This window comes from Corvus kubaryi, unplaced genomic scaffold, assembly GCF_017639235.1.
Source record: "Corvus kubaryi isolate FWS band 111438036 unplaced genomic scaffold, C.kubaryi_AGA036_p1.0 37382, whole genome shotgun sequence".
In the NCBI taxonomy this organism is placed as follows: domain Eukaryota; kingdom Metazoa; phylum Chordata; class Aves; order Passeriformes; family Corvidae; genus Corvus; species Corvus kubaryi.
In genome coordinates this window covers 1,818,816-1,841,225 of record NW_024581124.1, presented here as the reverse complement: position 1 = coordinate 1,841,225, position 22,410 = coordinate 1,818,816, and the positions used below count along the sequence as shown (strand labels likewise).

Sequence of the window (22,410 nt, the reverse complement as noted above, 5' to 3'; positions counted from 1 at the left end):
CTTGTCCCCGATAATGCCAGGTTTGGGTTTGTAAGAGTCTCCTGAGCAAAACCGGGTCACTCCGCCCGTGACCGCCCCCCCTTCCCGGGCGCTGATCCTGCCTCAGTCCGAGCTTGCTTTTTAAAGCCTGGCCCTGGAACAGCACGTATGCTCTTTATTTAGCCACTGCTGGCCAACCCATGATTGCTCAACATCCAAGAGTCAGACTGCAACAATATTTCAGCGGATGCGACCGCTGAAACGACCTCAGCCGGCTGCGGGCGCACCCGGCTCGCGGTGAGATCGCCCTGCCCGCCACAAAGATGGCGGCGCGTGCCCTGTCCCGGCGGCGGGCCCGCCCACAGCCAACATGGCCGCCCACAGCCAACATGGCCGCCCGGACGTCGCCGCCGCCTCAGCCCCTCCGCAGCCCCGCTTTTCCCTACGGGCGGCGCGCGGCGCAGCCTCACCGGAAGCTGTGGCGCTCCGGCCGGCGCGGCGCGGCTCGGTGGTGAGCGGCGGAAGGCCCGCCCCCCCGCGGCGCGCCGGCCAATGGGCGTGCGGGCCCCGCCCCGCTGGCATCAGCTGATGGGGCAATGTCTGTTGACAGGAGCCGCCCGGGCCGCCGCGCTGGGGTGAGGGGGGCCGGGACGGGTCGCGCAGCGGGGGCGCCGCGCCCCTGGGCCTCGCCGGCCGCCCCCGCTCCGCTCCTGGGCAGGCAGCGGACGGACGGAGGCCGCCCCGGCTCGCTCCGCCAGCTCGGTCCCCCTCGGGCGGGGAGCGGCCCTGCGGGGTGGGGGCGCAGGGAAGGGAGTGGGCTGGCGGCTGGGGGCCGAGGGGGAGGGAGGGTTTTGCAGCGCCGCACAAAAGGGAGCGGCGGGGTCGGGGCAGCCCCTGGGGGCGCGAGGGGGCTGCGGGGCAGCGGCGCGCAGGGCCCGGCCCCCGGGGGTGCCGGGGAACGCTGTGCCCCCCGGGTGCCGTGTGATGATGGGGTTTGGGTTCGCTTTGTTTGTTTTTGTCAGATGTGAATCCAAATGGAGCAGTCGGAAGGAGGCGAGCAGAGCCAGCAGCAGCCGCAGCCCTGGGGGAAGCTGATCCGGCTGGGTGCTGATGAGGCAGAGCCGCACGTCCTGCTGCTGAAAAGAGAATGGACCATTGGGCGGAAGAAAGGTGGGACAGGGACGCGCTGCGCTGGCCTGGGGCTGTGTTTGGGGGACAGCAGCCATCCCCCCTCCTGCCCTCTACAGCATTGGAAGGTGGACTGAAACTAGTTGGGTTTGGTGCTTTCAGCTGTTGGAGGTGCTTGCCAGGCCATCCCGTATTCCTAATTTACCTCTTAGCTCTGTGAATAAGTGGTTTTATGTTGACTTTTTTGTTTTCCGTAACTTGTGACGCGGGCACATTTCAAAGTCAGTATGCCTTTTAGGTAGTCTGTGGCCGTTTGTATAGATAAGGAAAGCCGATTGTTGATTCAGAAGTTTCTGTGCTTTGGTCCTGTTTACGTTCTCATTTTGTTTCTGTGGTTAAAATAAGTTGGAACTGCAATGCAAAATGCTTCGGCTTCACAGAAAAGAAAACACCCACATAAAAGCCCTTAATTCTTCTGGCCATGTAAAGACTGCCAACAAGTACTGAAAGTTTCTCTGAGAGTCGATTTGAAAGCTTTATTCCCAGAGGCTAGGGCTTGTACTACTTGCCTTTATTTTAAAGGATTTCATGCTTAGTGTGTTTGAAACAAGAATCGAAGTGTTTTAACTTTCTTTTACTGTGCCTTGACACTACTAATTTTCTTTTTCCTGTTCATCAGTTCAAGCTATTTGGCTGATCAGTCACATCCTGTAAATAGTTGTAACCAAACACCAGATGCTATAGCTCTATGAGAAGGGCAGTGTCTTGTAGGAAAAATGTTTTGCAAATTTACAGTAGGTGGTATCTATTGAGATTGCTAATCATTAAGCTGTGGGTAAATTCTTCAAGCTGATGTCTGTTTGAGGGTTGTCTGGCAGAAAAAAAAGATGAATTCTTTTGTGTTTAGTTGCTTTCATAGCTGTTTGCTAGTGGATTAATAAAATGGAGGGTTACTGGAATACCAAATTGTGACTTTATAAGCGATACTTATGAGTCTCCAGGAGCATTAGATTTGCTTGTTTGAGGTAGTGGCTACTGCTTTCCTTCTGGATCTGTTGTTGGGCAGGCTGAGATCAGTGCACCCACAGTGTGAACGGGTGGAAGGGAATCTTGGTTGTTAATTATAACTTTGGTGTAAGCAAGTATTTTGAGTCGTTTGTGAGAGATCAGTGGGGAGCCTTGAGTGTTGCTTTGAATATTCAATGTTAAAGTGAAGTAAAAAGAGTAGATTTTGTCAGAGCCCTTGAGACGTAGGTAAGAAGGTTTCTATCACATCCACATTGCCATGACACTTCTCCTGTGTATCCCTAAATCTTGGTCCTGGATTTGTAATTCTCTTCAGCTTTATTAACACAATAATGCTGTCAACAGAGATGAGGAAAACTTTCCTATTTAAAAACAAACAAAAGACTGTAAGATAGAGCAGTGATACTTTTTTTTTTTAAATCAGTTATTAGTTCCTACTACTTTTCCCCAATACACCAGAATAAAACAGAAGTTAAATCCAATGAAACAACATCACAATGATGTGAAAGAAGAGCTGGATGCTGTGAGATGTGTGCCTTTAGGAGTTAAACTGAGCACTTCAGATACTTGTGGATTTATTTCTGTACCACTCTAGAACAGAGTAGTTGTGATTTGATTTCCATCTTTGAGGGCTAGGACTGGGGGGAAAAAGGGAACTGAAACCCTTTCAAATGGCTGAAGTTTCATATCAGCACATGGGGTATCTCACCACTTGTATTTGTGTATCTCACACTAGACTGTGTTGCTGCCTGTGTGACAGTAGAAGTTTTGAACTATTGCAGATGTACATGAGTCAGTTTGTGTTGCATTTATAGCCATGTAGAATGCTGATCTGACTGTGTAATGTGTATTTTTAAGCACACTGAGAAATCTGCTTTCTTTTTAAGGCTGTGACTTATCTTTCCCTGGCAACAAGTTGGTGTCTGGAGATCACTGTAAAATCACAGTGGATGAAGAATCTGGTCAAGTGTCATTGGAAGATACAAGGTTGGTTTCTCAGAATATTCTTGGAGGGACTTTTGTCAAAAGTTCAGCAGGTATTTGATACTAGCCCTGAGCTGCCACAATAACATATTTAATTGCCTTCTGGACTGTTGGAACAGGGATTTAACATGATATCCTTCAAAACCTCAAATGTGAAACTTTCCTCTTTATCTATGTACATCATGGGCACATTCCTCTGGCTTGCCAAAGTGCCTCTGATGGCAGCTCTCCCCCTGCTTTGTTGTCATCTGCAAACCTGATAAGGGTGTATTCTTTCTCCTCTTCAAGGTTGTAACTAGAGATAGGTCCAGGATAGATTCCTGGAGGGTTTTTACTCCCAGAAGCTGTGGGATGGAATGCTAAATTTTGGGGAAAATACCAGGCTTAGTTGGGATATCTAGGCAAGGTTTACAGTTGTCATTCTCCAATATAATCCTGAATTTCAGGATGTTCCCAACAACAAACCAAGCCATGTTTGCCTATCATGGCAGCCTGAGTGTAGCTGTAAATCTAAGCTTGAGAAGCTTTCCGTGGCAGAATTGGTTTAGACCAATGTTATGACAGAACAAGCTGAATAAATTGTGCATGATGCAGAAACATTCTTGCCTCTTTTATTTTTTTTCCCCTTACCCACCCCCTGAGGCAGAAGGTGCAGCCAGCAGAAAACTAGCAAAGCCAAATTAAAGTTTATTTTGTGTATGGTATATTTATGAAAAGGTGAGGCTTGTTACAAGGTAGTCTAGCAGAAAGGCTGCACCCATGGAGTGTTACCAGGAAGCTGCTTGTGCCTGTTACACTTCTGTGTATCAATGAAGAGCAAAGCCCTGGAGTGCTCTCCCTCCTGTGAGTTGAAGTGTGGCTGCCAATTGCTGAATAAAGAAACCAAACAGGTTTGATATGACTGCTTGTGGAAGACTCTTCTGGTTCTTCTGGGTCTTCCAATGTTTGTGCCAAATAGCAGATGAGTCCCAAAAAATCAGGCTGAAAGGAGATGATTCTTGAATGTTTGAGTTGGCAGTACAGATGCCCAGAGTCTCAGAAAAATACTGCAATGTCAGCTTTTTCTTCTCTGAAGTGGAAAATAGTTTGGAAACATTGCTGTGGTCAAGCTCAGATTTTTCTGGTGAAGAGGAATGCATTGAAGGAGGCACTGAGTGTGGGACAGTCAAACTGAGTGGACTTTGTTTCTCTTTTGTAGCTGATCCAAAGAATATCATCAAATATATGTAGGCAGCCAACACTGGGTTTTATCTTCTGATAGCATAATGAGTTCTTGAATCTTCTTTGGAAAGAATTACCCAAACCTTGCAGGAGGAAGAAAATGCGTAGAGCATTCAAAATTACTGAGTAAATAAAAGTTTGGAAGTAACAAAAGCAAAGAGTTAGCAAATAGTACAATAAAATACTCAGACTCACCCTTTTTTGGGATATGTTTCTGCTTTATTTTCCAAAGCATGCACTAGTTGCTTTATACTGCTTGAAAGAAAACAAACTGTACAAGCTGACCTAACACAGTGGAGACAGCAGTTGGATTTCTCCCACTAAAAGCAATTGTAAAATTCTCCATTTTGAAAAAGAAATTTTAAAGACAACTAATGTAATTTCTTGTTATTTTCTAGGATTTTTTTCCTTTTAAGATTCTAAGTAGTAAGTGATGTTTCAGATCAGGAAACGATTTACACAGGGCTGATACTCATATGACAGGCAAGCAGATATTCCCTTTCTTTGAGTAAATCGGAGGTTGATCTGCAGCTGGTGTTGGTGTCCCTTCTGCTACTAAATTCTCCTCACCCTCTAGTCAAAACTATGTCTATGAACATTGAAAGAGTGGAGAATTACAGTACAGAAAGGATTCTGTACCTTAATAGAATTCAAAACTCATTTCACTTTGCAGGGTGTTCAGGATTATATGCACTTAAATAGCAGATAACTATTAACCCAGAAGCTTTAACATAAACTACATTCTTTTCCTGGATGGATGCAAATAATTATTAAAAAATTATTAGACTGACATTTTTCTTGGAAGGATATGAAAGTTTCTTAAAACACATAGATCATTCACCTACTTCAAAAGTAACCCTGTTCTGAGTGAAGCTGTTCACGTCAGTTCTGCACAGCAGATGGGATTGGGAAGTAAACAGAATTTATGGTTCATTAGTGAAACTGTGGAGTCATCAACCACATTGGAATTGAATCAAGGCCTGATTTTTTTCTTTTACTGTTTAAAAGAGTGACATTGGAACCTTTTGTGACATAGTTTCACAATACAAATTATATCTGATAGTGCTGTTTTTCTTCTCCCCTTGAAAAATGGTACAGCCAGTTGGCATCAATTCAATATCAAATCCTAATGAATGGCCTTCATGTTTGGGATTCTCATTGTACTTTCTGCTTACTTTATGGGGACTTTAATTTGAAACATCAGAGGAATGTACAAATGTCATAATTTATCATGTGTGTCTGGTTAAAAAATACCCACAATATTAATCTGGAATGTCACCATATCTGTTAAAAGCCTCATGCTAAAGCCTGAAATTGGAAATGAAAGACCAATACAATTATTTGGGATAGCTGAATAATCTTTTCCCTTTGGTTATTGGCTGAGAGATAACTACAACTGCTTTAGTTTACTAATGCATTGAAGAAAAGCTTATGATTTTCTGTGCTAAGTGATATCCATTTATTCCCACTTCATCTGGGTCCATGTGTGCCAAGTAATTCATTAGTCAGCTCTCATTGAAGTCTGTGTAGCTACAGAATTGGAAAGATTTGGCTGTCTGTAGTCAATTTGGTGAGCAGGGTCTTGCATAGTTCTTTCTGGAGCTTGCTTTGTGAGACCAAGCCTGAGTGGTTACTAGATGTGTCATGTTTGGGGTTTTTTTTTCCTTTTGGTTTTTTCCCCCCCAAAAATACCTTGAGTTATTGGCCCCCAGAATAATCTTGGAACTTGGCAGTCATGACAGAGCTACTTCATAAATACTTTATTGTGACATTTTTTCTCCCTATGTTTAGTGAAGTGTCTGGGTTAGGAATACCTGTAGAAGCTAAAACTCAGTAAAAGACAAGTCTTGTTACTTGAATTTAGCTGATTTATTACAAAAGAAGGTCTAGAACACTTGGGGCAGATGGGAGATGCATGCTGTGTTGTGCCTTCTGGAAAACTGAGGAGGTCAAATTTGTTGTTTCCTAGTTTTGTTGAAGGCCCTCTGACAGGTTTCAGGGGTTAGTGTAAACTTTACTATTTATTTGGCAATTGAGGGAGATACAATTTTTGCTTCAACATAATATTTTTTAACAGGTTATCGCTACCAACACTACGAAGTTAAAAATCAGTGTTGTTTCTAACAGACTGACTAAAATTCTGTTTTCCTCCTAACTGCTAAACTTTGGCATTCATTTAGTGGTTTCTCTGTTATGCTGGTTCTTTAGTGCTTATGTCTTTCAGCCTAGTCAACATCAGTATGCCTGAGGGAAAAAAGACAAGCTATAAGTAGTTTTCTTGCTTGTAGAAGCTTGAAGTTTCGTCAATGTGACCCAAAGATTTTGTTCATTTCTTGATGTTTAAAGTAGCATTTCTATTTTTTTGGTATCCCATTATTTATGTTGGATTGGCTGATTCAGCCACGTAGATGGTGGAAGCAGCTGCAGCAGCAAGACCAAGAACTAATAGCTTGATCAAGACTTGCTGTAGTGCTTCCAAAGGGCTTGTTTTTCCTTTTGAACTTTTAATTCATACTTTTGTGTTAGAAAAGAGGAGGGGGAAGGTGCTGATTTCCAAATAACTCCCCTGCAGTGAGGGACAGTCCATGGTGCCCTGGGCACGGGCGGTGCCTCCAGGAGGTGGCAGCACAGCTTTGCTGGTCTTCCTTGCGGCTGCTCTGCAGAGAGGGAAAAGCAGGCATTTTCTGTTCGTTCATATTTGGTACCAGTTGCTGAGATTTTGAGTGGCAGAAGTCTGAAATTCTGCAGAAAGGGCTGCAGCCCTGAAGGAGGCTTACTGCAAGTGAGCTGGAATTATTCAGTACTTGAATAACTTGACTTGGTTATAAAACATTAATGGCTTGTGTATACAACATCACCCATAGTTAAGGGGATAAAGAAATTAATCAGCAATGCTCTGCATTTTCCTTTTCTCTAGTGTAATTTCTTCTGCAGGTCTTGAATTTTTTATCAATATCAAAACAATTCATTCCAACTCATCTTTCATTATGTATAACTTTTTTCCACCTCGTTAACTTCTCACTTTCAAGTCACAAACAGTCCAAGTAACCTCACAATTTTAGGTTTTTTCCTTTTTGAAGGAGGAGGGGGGGAAAAAAAATTAATGCTGCATGGCATCCCTGACTGTACAGGAGAAGTTCCTTTGTCAGAGAATGTCTTATGAGATTCCCAGTGTTAATTGGAAGACACAGCCTGGAACTTTTCGAATAGAACTCGTGTTGTCCTTTTGGGCTTTATACTTAAAGGGTGGAGACTATTGTACAGAAACAATCATCTAATTATTTGGAGACGTTGGCCAAATATCAGGGATCTTTTGTCTGTCAACTGCCCTCTCTTTACCAGTAACTGCAAATGAGCTTTGAAGTTCCAGTGGCTCTGCACTTCTGTCTTTGGGAGAAATTTTTTGTTTCTAGACTTCCTTTTTTTTTTTTTAATTTTTTTAGTCCACTTACATTTTGGGGGGGCAGCCAATAGTTTTTCTTCTTTAAATGTATCATGTGTTTTCCCTTCCTTCTCCCATGTAATTATGAAAACATTTATGCAAAGTTATCTTTTCTTTCTCTTTGCAGTACTAATGGAACAGTAATTAATAAACTGAAAGTGGTTAAGAAGCAGACATACCCATTACAGACTGGGGATGTGATCTATGTTGTTTACAGAAAAAATGAGCCAGAGAACAGTAAGTGAATAATATTTTTTAAATGGCATTCTTAGTCATTTTCTTTTGAGTCATGAGGGAAAAGAAATACAAGTATAATAAAATTGAGTAGTTCTTTTTTAAAGAGAAATATGTTTAAAACAAGTCTCTAGAGAAGAGGTCATGGATGTGCCAGTTTTTACAGAGACAAATCTGAGCAACTGTCTGAAATTGAAATGTGCCTGGAAGTAATTTTGGTAGAACTAATGCATGGAATGGTAAGTAATGAGGTTCTAATCACATGTCCAGTGCTTCTTTTAGAAATCAAATTGCTGGGGTAGTTAGTGATACTTTATATATCCCAGTGAAGCAGTTTTTGGCACCAGTAGGAAAGGCTGCAAAAGCTTTTTGTTTTGTGGGGGGGGGGGGGGGTGTGTGTGTATGCTGGGGTTTTTTGTTTTAAAGAGGGAAGAGGTGAAATGAGGGGGAGATGGGGAAAGCCCTACAATGAAAGTAGAATTAGTAAACCTGGAACAATGCTGTATTTACAATATGAACTGTTAATTTAAAAAATTCTGGATACAAACTCACTGTTGAAATACTTCCTTTATGAAATTGCCATTAATTTATCTACAGACAGACAGATTTATGCTGTCTGATGTAAATGTTACATGAAGCAATGATAAGCTATATTTTTCTGCTTGTATAGTTTATCTCACAAATCCTTTCTAAGTTGGCACTATTGCACTAGATTCTACTTAGATGAATCAGTTGGGTGAATTTTCCAGGTAATGAACTGAATCACTGATTTCTGTTTGGGTTAATAAGCAGTTAAATTACCAAGCCTCAATTTTTGCTTTTTCAGCTTTTCCATCTTCAAACACAGAGAAGAATTTATATTTGGCATGCCTGTTTGTCCATTCTAAGTCCTACTGAAGGAGACTATTTTAAATTCTGATCAGAAAAATGATTGCTACAAACTAAGACAGTCTTATTTGCTTGTAGGTGGTTGGAGGTGACAAAAAGGTAGCAAGCTAGAGGAATTTTTGGAACAATATTAAGTTGAAGTAAGATGGAAAAGAAAAGGATATTATCAGTTGGTTTTATTAATAGAGTCTAAATTAGTTTCTGGCTGAAATTTATGGCATGTCCTAATTGGTATTTTTGAGAGTTCATGTATCTCCCAAAGAAATGAAATAATATTGATTGAAGAGGTTGAGAAGTGAGCTCAGAAATAATAAGCTTCTTTGAAGAACTTTGATTCAAATATCAGTAAAAATACAGTCTGTTCTGACAGAACAGATTTTAGGTTTAAGAAATGATTAAGCCTCTGGTTCCATGGCTGGCACAAGTTAAACGTCACACAAAAGCTGCTCTGCCTGGTTTCCTGAGAAGAAAAGATCTTGCTGTGCTGCTCCTAATTGCCTCCTAAGTAGGAGTATTAACGTGGTACTGTTGAGGTGACCCCTCATTTGCCTCTTCCATTGTCAGACACTTTGGGGATGCAGCCACTTGTGAATTGAAGATATTTATGTGGGATTAAGTTTAGTGAATTTTTGTTTAAAGAGTATGATGAATATTTTTAAATCTCTTTCAGATGTTGCTTATCTTTATGAATCCTTAAACACAAAACATGATGCAACTCAAGAACCAGTAGGTAAGGAAGTAATTCAAGATCCATGAAGAGGAGCTAAGCTCCAATGACTAATGTAACCCTCTTGAGAGAGTTTGATTCCTTGGAATTTTGAAGCCATGATATGGTGACTGTCACACAGATATTTTTCTTTCCTTTCCCCCCTTCCAACTGTAGAAGTTAATGTAGAAAACCAATGCCATGTGACCAAAGATACCTCAAGTACAGGAAGAAGTAATGATGAGACCCAAATTACCTCATCACTGTCAGCTACTCAGTCTTGCTATGAGGAACCACAGCCATCTACTTCTACATCTAACCTCTTTAATGCTTCTTCTACCTCTCCGGTTGAGTCTGCATCTGTTCAGCAGGATAATCCATCTACATCTGGTGAGACTTGTGTCAAGTATTTAAAGTTTGATCACACAATCATAGAATATGCTGAATTGGAAAGGACCCCTCAGGATCACTGAGTCCAACTCACCAACTGTTGCTCCAGTTTTGAATTTAAACAGATTGATCTCTTACCTGTGTCTCGGTCTTTAGAATTTGCTTTGTAAAGTTCTAGTGAAATTACTAGGTGGATATGTGTATTTTAACTTTCTCTCTATGAGCAGGCAGGGTAAATCCTGATGGATGAGTGAAAGAATTGTGAGAATTCCTTTATGCATTTGTCAGCAGGTCATTGGGACTTCATTGGCTCCTATGGAAACAAAGCTTTCCCTTTGCTGTGATCCCAACCTCTTATGTATGATCACTATTGCATAACTCCGGCCTGGCATCTTTGACAGGAAGACCTGGTTTGGATAATAGTCTTATGAATAAACACTCTGCAATTGAAAGAGGAATGGGGGTTTTAAGTAGGGTTACACAACTAATAGGTTGTTTACCCCCAGGTCTTCCAATTAGTCAGATTGGTTCAGAGTGTGTTTAGGAAGTTACGCAGACATTGCTTTTCTGCTCCACTTTTTCCTATTCAGATGTTTGGATTGATGCATGTGCCTCGTCAGGGTTTGAGTACCTTTTGTTTTCACATGTCCCATAGCTGTGTACAGCCATGTTCATGTTTCTGTTTTTGTTTTATAGGATCACAGTCCTCAGTTGTCACTCCTGTGCCTGCTTTCCCCATCTTAGAATCCATGTGTGTAAGAGCACTGCACGACAAGCATGAAAAGCTGGAGATGAATGCTGAAGCTTCTGCAATCGCTCCCGAAATCAATGACGAAGAAAATGCAGAATCAGATTCTCAAAGAACGGGGGAGGAAGAAGGTTTGGAACCTGCTAAGAAGAAACTAAGAAGAGGCTAGTATACTACAGTATTCTGCAACTTAACCCTCACCCTCTCCCCTCCAAATTGAATTACAACTGCTGTCATCAATCCTTCAGCTTGTTTCATGTGTCTCCCTTGATTTCTGGTCCCATGAAAATAATGTCTTCAGTAGCAGAAGCTGTAGTGTGTAAAGCAAGAACCTCTTTTGGGACTGTTGCCAGTGAACAGTGAATGAGTGCATATCTTTCAGGGATTTTTTTAATACTTAAATAAAAATAAGTTAAAAAAAGCTTTGAAAACTCTCTCTGTCTTTGTAGATGAAGACACTTGTCCAAATCTTTCACCAGCAGCTCCTAGTGAATGTATAATTAAAATTGGCTCTGAAGATGCAAAAACAACAAATGTAAAACCAGATAAGATGGAAGAGACGTTAACTTGCATTATTTGCCAAGAACTGCTGCATGACTGTGTAAGGTATGTAAGAGTGACAAAAGCTTTAATCATGTGGTAATAATGCAAGATGTTCAGTGACAACTGTTTGAGGAGGTCAGGATAATCAGTGTTTTCACAAGCTCTCTTGATTTTCCTTTCCCTACCTCATCTATATAGTCAAATCAATGCTAAATAGTTTTTTGAGTGTTATGGTTGTATCTGAAAAAATGGAAGATTTGTATTTTGACTCCATTTGCTTGTTTTCCAGCTTGCAGCCTTGTATGCATACTTTTTGTGCTGCCTGCTACTCAGGATGGATGGAAAGATCTTCGCTATGTCCAACTTGTCGTTGTCCAGTAGAACGTATTTGTAAAAATCACATATTAAACAACCTGGTAGAAGCTTATCTGATTCAGCATCCAGGCAAGTTGAACAGTGTCTGTGGCAGAATCTGATGGCTGTCACATATGATCTGCGTAACTGATGTCCTCACACACTGTTGTCTATAAAATACCTGTGTGTTTTATTTTCCTGCTGTTTTCTCTGACGTGGTTTGTCAGAGAATGAGTGCATTTAACATGACATAATGACCTGTGGAAGATGATTTAATACTGTGAGTATGCTAAGAATTCTTCATTTTGTTACTTAATCATAAGAAGGATACTTCTGAAAAGTATACTTGAATGTAGATTTAACTAACTTTGACTATGGCCTCTTGAAAACCAAACTTAAGTTGCCTGATACTAGACTTCCTCATCAGAGAGGGGAATTTAACTAAGATGGTCTAGAACTCTCTTACCCAAAACCAAGTCTTATGGAAATAAAAACACAATAATGGTAACTGTGTTAATAAAGTAGAGTGCAGATCAGGGATGTGAGCTGTTTCTTTATCTTGAAATTTGAATTTGGTTCTCACGCCAGATAAATGTCGCAATGAAGATGATGTTCAGAGCATGGATGCCAGAAACAAAATTACTCAAGACATGTTACAGCCTAAGGTGCGGAGATCTTTTTCAGATGAGGAGGGAAGTTCTGAAGACTTACTGGAATTGTCAGATGTAGATAGCGAATCTTCAGATATCAGGTATGTCTGTTTCTAAGTTGTGTGCTGAATTAGATGTACCTATGTTTGAATGCACAGACACACAAACTGAGATAGTTGCACAAATGCTGTTATTGCTGATAGTGTTTCCATGATCACTGCCAGAATGAATCTGTTTTCAGGTAAGTTCATTCTTGACAGTAATTAACTTGGCAGTTTTGCTGGCCATGCTTTTGAACCTTGAGCAGACAGCAAAAATTAGAACTTCCTAGAAGTCCAGTAAGATTCAGTTTGTGACCAACAGTTCTATGGTGAATTGTGCAACAAAAAAGGACAGGTTTCTGCCCAAGATCTTGTTAGGAGGTAAAGCAGTCCATGATCCTATGAGTGCATTTGCAATGATTGCGATGATGCTTTCTTATGTGTCTGGAATGCTGCTTTCACTGGGTGTATGGTACCAAAACAGCTGATGCTTGATTTAGGAATTCCCAAGTACCAAAATACCTCCTCTTTATTTTCAACAGCAAACACATTTTGTTAAATGTCTACAGGGGAACAGAAGAATTCTTCATGTAGATAACTATTCCAGCTTTATTCCTCTCTCTTTCAGTCCTGTTGCTTTTTTTTTAGTTTCCTTTTGTTTAAAACTTTTTGAGGAATACTACAAAAACCAAAGTTTTTATCTGTCACAACTACTGCAGTCTTCAGAGCTGTAAGGTACTGAGTTACATAAACTTCCATCCGTTACTGAATGAGGAAATCCTAAATTTAAACTCTGAGAGTCTGACCAACCTTGTCTAGCATAGTGATGTATTTGCATTTGTTTGGTATAATTTCATATGACTTTATTTTATTCTTTCAGTCAACCATATATAGTATGCAGACAGTGCCCAGGGTACCGAAGACACTCTGTTCCAACTGTGCCTGGCACAGGCCAGGAGACAGAGGCAGGAGGAATGCAGGCTCTGGGAGATGCTCCATCAACCTCTGCCAACTTCCCTGCAGGTCAGTGTCACATTGCCCCAGCAGTGCGGCACTAAAATACTGCAACTCAGACACTCGAGGCCCAGTCAGAATGGCCTGGGTCGGAAGGGGGCCTTAAAGATCATCTTCAACTTCCCTGAGCTAAGCAATGAGCTGTGTTAGGACAATGAACTAAGACCTAAGGAAGCTCCCTCTCACAGGACTGAGAGCAGCTCCACACCAGTGTCTTTGCAAATGCAACGTTTGGCTGTAGTTTTTCTGCGATTTTCCAGAATGGGTTGCTAATGGTTAATAGTTCTTAAACTGTTCTACATACTGAAATATTTTACACACCTGTGCAGTTTAGAAGTCTGAATGCTGTTTTTCTGCTGTTTTATAGAGTCTTGGTAAAAAGGTTGCTTGCTTGTTACTTTGACATTTTTATGTATTCACTAAGATTCCTCATCCAAATTGCAATTGTGTACATTGTTCAATCTATCTTTTTTTTTTTTTCCTTTTTAACTCATCCAGCTGTTCAGGAATATGTATGTCCTGCTCAAGGAAGTCATGTAATATGCACCTGCTGCTTTCAGCCAATGCCTGACCGAAGAGCAGAGCGTGAACAGAATCCTCATGTTGCTCCTCAGCAATGTGTGTACACTTTTATTTTATTTTCTGCAGAGCTAACTTTCTCCTTATTTATTATTAAACTTAAATTTACTTAAAAGACTGCTTTTTATATGATCTTCTTTATTCAGACTCTTGTAGTGACAGCACGAAAGAATCTTCCTTTACGGAATTTATTATTCCTTTAAAGAATGTATTCTAAATGAGAAAGTTGTACCTTTTTTAAACCAAGTTTATTAGGGATCTGTTGTTACTGATTTATGAGAATGGTAACTGTTGAGTTTTGTTGTGTTCAAGTCCTTACAGGGATTTTCTTTGTTGTTTTACAGGCACAGTTTGTCTGCAACCCTTCTGTCACTTGTACTGGGGCTGCACTCGCATGGCATGTTTTGGCTGCTTGGCACCATTCTGTGGTATTGTGCAGTAATCTGTTACTTATGAGCCTCTTTTCAATAATGTCTGTCTGGAACTTTAAGTAATTTAGGAGACATAGATTAGTTTGTCACACAGTCATGCAAAAAGAAACAAGGGCTGTGTCCTCACATCACAAACACAAAAAATTGAAGTGGTATGTGTAGTAACTTTGGGAGGATTTAACTTTGTGTCTTCATACAATATTGGGCTTAGAAACTACACTTGCTGAGCACAATGCTTTCCAATATTAAAAAAAATGGTGTATTTCAGTCTAGTAAGAGAATCATACAAACCAGTGCAAGAGCACTGAACATCTGATGGTAACGGATTAGAAAAGAACCTTGCCCTCTTAAACATGCAGCCATCTGAAACTTAAGGGTTTTTGACATTTTTAAAAAATAAATTAGAACAGTTGGAATGGCTTGGCTCCAGTTTGGAGCTAATGGAATATGCTTTACTGGTAATTTCTGCAGCTTTGGTAGTGTTTGTGGACTGAAGCTGAAATAGTAAAATCTCAGTCTCTTGTCTTTGCCACTGGAAGTTATAAATCACATGCATTAGCAAACACTGAATGCAGTCATGTACTGGCTGCTCACATGAGCCTGTGCATGTTATTTCAGGAAGCAGAGGAACCTTCAGGAAATGTGTGAGGGCCACGGGATTTGGGCGAGACATGGTAACTTTTACTCTTCTTCTTTTTCTGATTAGAAATAAATCTTGGTGAGAAGTGTTTAGATGGTGTCCTGAATAACAACCACTACGAATCAGATATCCTCAAGGTATGTTTAAAAACCATTGTGTGTGATAATAACAAATGTACAAAGTTTAAGATGTACTCACTGATGAAATGAAAGTGATGTGCTGCCTAATAGTTACAGTGGCAGCATTGTGTCACTTGCAGAACCTGATTCTAAAAGGCTGATTAAATGATCTCCAAACGATCATCCAAAATATTATTTAAGAGAAAAATAATTCAATAAAAATGTGCCAGGAAAGCAATGCTTGTTAAATATTTTGTCCCAGACAAGTTAAATTGCACACTAATTTTTATGGCAAATATTTTGTCCATACCATAACAGGGTTGCCTAAATTAGGTAGAGCAGATGAAGTCTTGATTTGAGGTAAATGAGAGTGTGACTGGAATGAATCTGTTTGCAAACTTTTGGCACAAGTGGAGATCTGAAAAAAAAACATACTTAGTGGAAGGTTTTATTGGTGGTCTGAATGTATCATGCTAATTAAGTTACAGGTATTTAATTTTTACTTGTAATCAGCATAAACCCATTCTGAAAACATAGTTACTGATAAATTTGGAAATATTTGAGAATAAGTGGCTTGCTTACTCTTTAAAGTTGGAAATTTTTCTAGATTAAACACTTAAATTGCTCTTTTCAGGATTACCTGGCATCCAGGGGTCTGACATGGAAAAATATGTTAAATGAAAGTCTCTTAGCTCTTCAAAGAGGAGTTTTTATGTTGTCAGGTATGTGTTGTGTTCAGTTTGCACGTGCATGACTCCTTGTCTGGCTGTAACTCAGCAATGTTATCAAGTAGTTTGGAGTTCTGTGTACAGAACCAGTGCAGTCCTGACTCTTTAGTTTAATCTGATTTATTAAGCCTTACATTTTTACAAACTGGTTTTCTCCCCAGATTACAGAATTACTGGGAACACAGTGCTTTGCTACTGTTGTGGCCTTCGCAGCTTTCGAGAACTTGCCTACCAGTACAGGCAGAATATTCCTGTTGCTGAACTGCCAGGTGGGAATTGTTTTGCACAGTAAGGAAGGAGAAGTCACTTAAAGAGTTAACATCAGTTTTATCTTTGTATCTGTGGGTTTTTTGGCCCTTTCATATAGCCCAGTGCAAATCTCCTTGCAGGGCTAATATCTCAGATGCTCCTTGCTTTACTTGTCAGCTGCTGAGCTTTTGTATAGTTATTTTCAGACTCCCTAATGGAACCTTTTCTTTCAGTATCATTTCTCATCTGTAGAATAAGTATATCTGCAGAGTGAAAAGAGGAATTCAGTAAAATCAGAATATAGTCAACAGGAACCAGTTGCTGTAATTTAATTTTCCCATTTAAATGCATAAAATGATGCACCTTCTGAACAATTTAACATTTTACCAGCTCCCAACTAGGAACAAGAATGCTTTCATAAACGGATTCTAAATATTTGCATTTAAAATTTTAGTATAAAATAGCATGCAAGCAACTGTGCCTCCTTCAGACCTAAATTTCTTTGGAACAGAAGCTGTTCCAACAGTTTGCTTTTAAATATTACTTCTGTCAATTTAGTTCTTGCTGTTAGCAACAGCTTCCCAGTCTTAAGCTGTTGAGCACTCTGCTTGTGCTGCTGTGCATAATGAGCAAGAATAGTGTACCTGGTTTGTCCTTAGCATTGCTTTTCAGTTCAGCTGCTGGACAGCTGAGTTGTAGTATGTGAAAGTGGGGGGAAGCAACAAACTCTACTCAAATTAATAATTTTTCTTTTGTATGGAAATATAGCTAGACAAATGCTGAGTGTCTAGTCAAGTCCACCTCTATTAAACTAAATGGTAAAACTTCAGCTGACAGTACTGAGAACCAAATACTTTCATCATAAGTCTGCATTAACTTAATACTAAAAATTAATTTTTGTCCTTCACAGAGTGTTTGCTTTGTTTCCAGAAAGGTGAAACAATATAGTGATGCAGTTGTTTCTTGCCAATCATGTCTTGTTTCTGATGAGTAACCACCATTAGCAGTGGCTTAATAATCTGGGTCACCTTTAATGACTTTTGTAATAAATGCAGCATTTCATTTGTTCTTCTTGTAGTGACTGTCACGTCACGTCCTGATTGCTACTGGGGACGCAACTGTCGAACTCAGGTCAAAGCACATCATGCCATGTAAGTTGTACACTTTAGAGGGTGGTTTTGCTTTGTGTCCTTAAAGAAAACCAAATCAACAACAATCTAAAAAGCAAAGTTTGAAGTGCCAGAACTTGCAGCATAAAGCAGAATTGGGTGAGCTTTGAGGATTTTTTTTTTTTTGTCATTTTTGTTTTTGACACAACTTTGGAATGAGCCCTTTGTGCATGTCAGAAGGGCACTGCCAGCACTTGTAAGTTGATGTAGCCCATGGCTGACACTTCTTGAGTCTGTTCTTCCACTGGGGTGGAAGGAGACACTCTTTTAGTGCGTACAGCTTACACTGAAGGGATCAATTGGTGGGAATAATTAGTAACAAGAGCAGCTTGGAGCATGTAACGTAAGCCACAGCAGGCTCCTGAGGCGTTTCTAGGTCTTATATCTCTGACCCAGGAAATCTGGCATGCGTTGAAAATTAAATATCAAGCCTGAGAAGAGATTAACTCTCTACTTGTCAAGAGTTTTAATACATCCGGGGGCCTTGGATTCCTGGTATCTGGTCATTTATGAGAAATGTCCTTCCAAAATAAATCAAGCTTCTTGAATAAAAAAAATCAAGGCCTCTGATGACCAGTGCAGTTTCATTCTTACAAAAAGATGCACATGTGGTAAGACAAATATTAAAGACTCATAAAAGAAAACAAAAATTTTCTCCCTAAGTGCGAACTGGTTTCAGGGGGGGTTGAAAAATCCTTCTTGCCTTACGAATAATTCTCTAAATTCTCAGTTTAATTTTAGATAGAGGAGCTATTACCCCTTACTGAGAAATTGCCTTAATGAATAGTAGATTCTGCAGTATCTTTCTAATGTTGCAATGTACATACACGCTTAGCATAATTCCTTTAATATTTCAGGTAATGTGGGTTGAAAATAACCAGTCTGTGCCGCTCAGGCAAGCAGATCATAAGACAGATTTGTAAAATATTCATCTGCAGTCTCTTACAAATTCAACGGTTTTACCAAATAGCTTTCAAAAATAATTTTGGATTTAAGTTGCAGATGTAATTAGAAGTACCACTGCTATCTGTAACTTCACATTACAGGACTGTCTGTGTTCCCAGAGGAGATTTTGTTTTGAAATGTTAGCGTTAATTCAATGTCAAAGTACTCACCAGTCATCTTTGTTCCTGTTGTGGATAATTTTGTCTGGAATAAAAATGACTCAGGGGTTTTTTCCTTTTTTTTTCTTTCTCCTTTCTTTTTTTTTCTTTTATTTTTTCCCCAAGCATTAGCGCTTCCTAGAACTTTACTGGCTGCTACTCTTAATTCCTAAAATCCATAAAAGCAAACAATCCTGTTATACCACTTCTTTATATCCAGTTAATTTAAAAATTTTGTTAATTGAGCTAAATTGTTCTGCTAAGTAGTTTGGTTATGTGAGCAAGGTTTTTCTTATCTTTGATCTAATTCAGCTGAGGGGACATTCAGGGTCTCCTTTGCACCATTTCCTCCACATGTAGTGACACACTCAACACCCCAACTTCTGTTTCAGTTGTGTGTCAGGGGCCACATGGCCCAAGTAAGAGAAGCACAAGGAGTGAACAGTGAAACATTTTTGAGAAGTGGGAAGAAGCGCTTGGTATAAAATTATGTTACCTGTTTAATCCATGATGACAGGTTTGCCATTCCCATAAAACTTACATAATACAGGCTGAGAAAAACTTCTTTCCAGAAGATTCTAAGCCACTGAGAGAATGTGTTTATGTTGAAATGTATCATCAGCCTGGTTAATTCTAGTTCTTAATGACTTGTGTAATGCTGTCTACTAAAAGTTACTAATATCTTGCAGGGGAAAGTTAATTCACCGATTCCTGTTTTAATTGCCTTCTGGGTTTGAAGTATGCAGAAGTACAGAGGAATGCTTTTTAATAACAGGTTTTCTGTGTGCATAATAAAACTAATGAGGGTTAGGCAGGAGAGATGTTGAAAATCCTGTTACATGTAAAATGGCAGTAAAGTATGAACTAAACAGGTTCTGAAAAACAGACATTTTAGTGTGTAAATGGCCTGCTTTAGACTATATGTAACATTTAAAATACCCTGTGAAACATGCTGACTTGCTTTTGTTGCCTGACTTCTGAGAACTTTGTTACATTTTAATACTCTTGTGTTTTTCTTTATTTCAGGAAATTCAATCACATTTGTGAGCAAACACGATTCAAGAACTGAATACTTGTAGTCTGTAGAGAGGGGACAAAAACCTGTTACACTGCTTGTACAGTTTAAGGTTTATGGGGATCTGCTCAGTTCCCCCATAGCAGGGAATCAATAACTTTTGCATCAGGTAACCTGATGTGAAATTTTTAATTTGTAGAATTTTCCAGCTGTACATGAATAAGGTAGATTTTTTTTTTCCCAAGGTAGTCCAGCAAGCATTGCATTCCATGCTCATGACTGCAGTGTCCCTGTATCACTTCAGTGAAGAACACAAATCACACACACAAAAGCCAGCCATATCTTGGGATGACCTAAGAATAAGGAGTGTATTTGCACTACTTGTGAAGAAACTAAGAAAAATTGTTAGACTTAAAATAGAAAAGTTTTGTGTGGGTATCTGATGGGTATTTCGAGTATCTGATGGGTATTTCAAGAGCCATTAATATTTAAGAAGGAGATTGTCAGTGTATATTTGTAACTGCATTTTGTGGTAGGCCGATATTTTGTTGCTACTCACTGCATTTGGGCTAGAAACCACATTAATATTCATTTTTTAAAAATCCATCAATAAACAGCTGTTTCAACTTAAAGCTTCTACCACATGTGCAGTGTTATAGTGGAGGTAGTACAGTTTCCTTTCTTAGTTTAGACATGTTGATGTTTTATTCATGTGAAATTACAAAAAGAATTGCACAAGAATTTGAAGATCACGCTTAAAGTTGGGGTAATACTTGAAGCAGAACAGACTTCTGCTACTATTACTTCTTTAGTGTTTTATATCAGAAGACCAAACAGTGCTTTTGACATAGAGCAGCCAGTAGGACACACTGGTGGTTAATTTTTTTGTATTTCTTCTTTGTTTTGATACCATGTGCTAAATATGTACCTCTGCAATGCAGCTGTTCTCTAGCATGCATACACTGGTGAAAATGTAGAAAAAGCTATAATTTAAAACAGAATATAGCAGCTTTACTGGAAGGAACAATCCTATAGAAAATAAGTGAGTTTGGACAAGTTATAGCAATATGGAGGCATTTCTGGATAGGGATAGAGATAGGGATCATGAAAGGGAGCACTGGTGTCACTGACAGACATAGTAAATGTAGATTTTATTTTCATGCCTTCTGCAGAGCTCATTCGGGAGACGTCCCAAGTGTCATTAAAAGTAAAGAAATCCCAACTTTCCCCCTTCCCCATAGATTGATATGATCTAATCTGTTCCATCATAATCTGGTTGCTAATGTTGACAAACCTCGACTGGGACCAATTTTGTTTTCATCATACCTAGAAGAGTGAAGCAGAATGAGAAGAAAGCATACCAAGTTACCTCTGTAGAGACCATGTTGTTTTTAAGTATGCCTTATTTTATGAGCAGGATTTATACTTGGGTGTTAAAAAGTGTACACACAGTATCTTGTGATGTAATGGAGCACAAATGATGCAGCACATCGTGTCTACTGGTTGCAGTGAATTAACCAACTATTTCCAGTAATGCACATCTTACTATGAATGCTAATTAGAATGATGTCTTTCTGTTTAGATTTTTATTTTTGAAAATAGCTGTCGCAAGGATAGGTCTGTTGACCATGCCCTTATGCTATTAAAAATACACTTTGGTGTGGACTTCTCTTCCTAATCTCTGGGCATTTTCTCCTGTGAGTAGGATTGAAATTGGATCTGGAATATTACTTGAAACTTCTTTTAACAACAACAGTGTGTTTCTGTCTTTTAGTATTATTAACAATGTTCTGTTGCTTCTGTATTTGTATTTTATGTTTAGATTTTTTAATGGTTATTGTATCTTCTCAGGACAACCATTCCCAGCTGGTTTTGATCTCATTCTCATCTCTGGCTGTGCATGTAGCAAATTGAGTGCAGTTGTGGAGATCAAGCCTTTGCACATTATATGCAGAAATGTGCTTTACATTCTCATTCACCACTCCCACACCCCAGATGGGCTTTCAGCACAGCCTGTCACTGTGCTGGTGTTCAAGCCTCTTATGCTGAAGTTGTTTTGTTGGTCAGGAGTAACTTGCACTTACTCAAGTTATGTTTGTGTAGGGGTGTATTGTGTGACCATAAGAATAAAAAACTGGGGGGGAAAAACTCAAACAGCAGAATTCATGTGCTTAACATCTAAACTACCTGTGCAGTAGATGTTCTTCAAATTCTTTTTATAAACCCCTCTTCCTTTTCCCTGTCACAGATAATTAATCTGCCTTTCTATGCATATAGGGTTGCGGTAGTGCAATGGAATGAAGGGATTTTTTTGTCATTTATATTGTACCAGGAAGAGATCAGAAATTGACTTGTGGATGGGGAGGGTGAACAAATCCTGATCTTTATATGCTCTTAAGTAAGTAAGAGTATCTGTCATGGGTATTACATACTCTACATTAGACCTTTTTAAATGTATGGTTACCAGGTGATAGTTAATGTGATAAATGTACGAACTATGCTTGGTGTAATTGTTTAAATACTGTAAAGGTGCAGCATATTTTTAACCTGTCTAAAGCACATCCCCACCTCCTTTATAAGAGATGTTTGGAAGCTGAGCATGAAATGTGGTAGAATAGATGTGAAAACCGAGGTGATTATGATAGGATTTGACATAGTGGTGAACAAGGTTTATGGTCTCTCTCTTCGAGAAAAGTTCTTTTATAAAGAAGGTGGAGAGTAGTTCTTCCAGTTCTCTTTTGTGGTTTATTTTTTTCCTGAACTAAGAAGTTATTAATTAAAAAAAGAAAAAAAGATACTGAGGTTGTCTGTGTTTCTTCTGTGCCATATACTCTAGCCATAGAAATGGATGTATGCAACACTTGCTAATGCTTGGTCAAGCTATTATTTGAATGTTGAGATTTTACTGGTAAATACCATCCCTGAACTTGTAATAATTGAAAATGACATGAGTTTTTGTGTCATTCTCAAACTTCCTTAAAAGTGTCAGATGTTATTGCAAAGGATCATCAGTATCTCTACAGGATTTA

General features: G+C 39.5%; 1 protein-coding gene across 4 annotated transcripts; it reads left to right on the top strand.

The window, feature by feature from the left end:
- Positions 1-523: 523 nt before the first annotated feature.
- On the top strand, positions 524-22,102 carry CHFR (checkpoint with forkhead and ring finger domains). 4 transcript variants are annotated; one of them, XM_042034696.1, is made up of 18 exons: positions 524-614; positions 1,002-1,149; positions 3,021-3,120; positions 7,908-8,017; positions 9,573-9,632; positions 9,786-9,998; positions 10,695-10,910; positions 11,196-11,352; positions 11,579-11,733; positions 12,232-12,394; positions 13,215-13,357; positions 13,847-13,966; positions 14,272-14,355; positions 15,065-15,135; positions 15,752-15,839; positions 16,007-16,114; positions 17,173-17,245; positions 19,393-22,102. In XM_042034696.1, exons 2-18 carry the CDS (start codon positions 1,014-1,016, stop codon positions 19,433-19,435), a joined length of 2,040 nt encoding a protein of 679 aa, XP_041890630.1. In that variant the 5' UTR covers positions 524-614; positions 1,002-1,013; the 3' UTR covers positions 19,436-22,102. The 4 variants fall into 4 exon arrangements, with proteins under 4 accessions (XP_041890630.1, XP_041890633.1, XP_041890631.1 ...); XM_042034699.1 differs by lacking the exon at positions 524-614 and adding an exon at positions 658-772 and having other exon boundaries at positions 10,743-10,910; XM_042034697.1 differs by lacking the exon at positions 524-614 and adding an exon at positions 660-772 and having other exon boundaries at positions 19,056-22,102.
- The last annotated feature ends 308 nt before the right edge of the window (positions 22,103-22,410 follow it).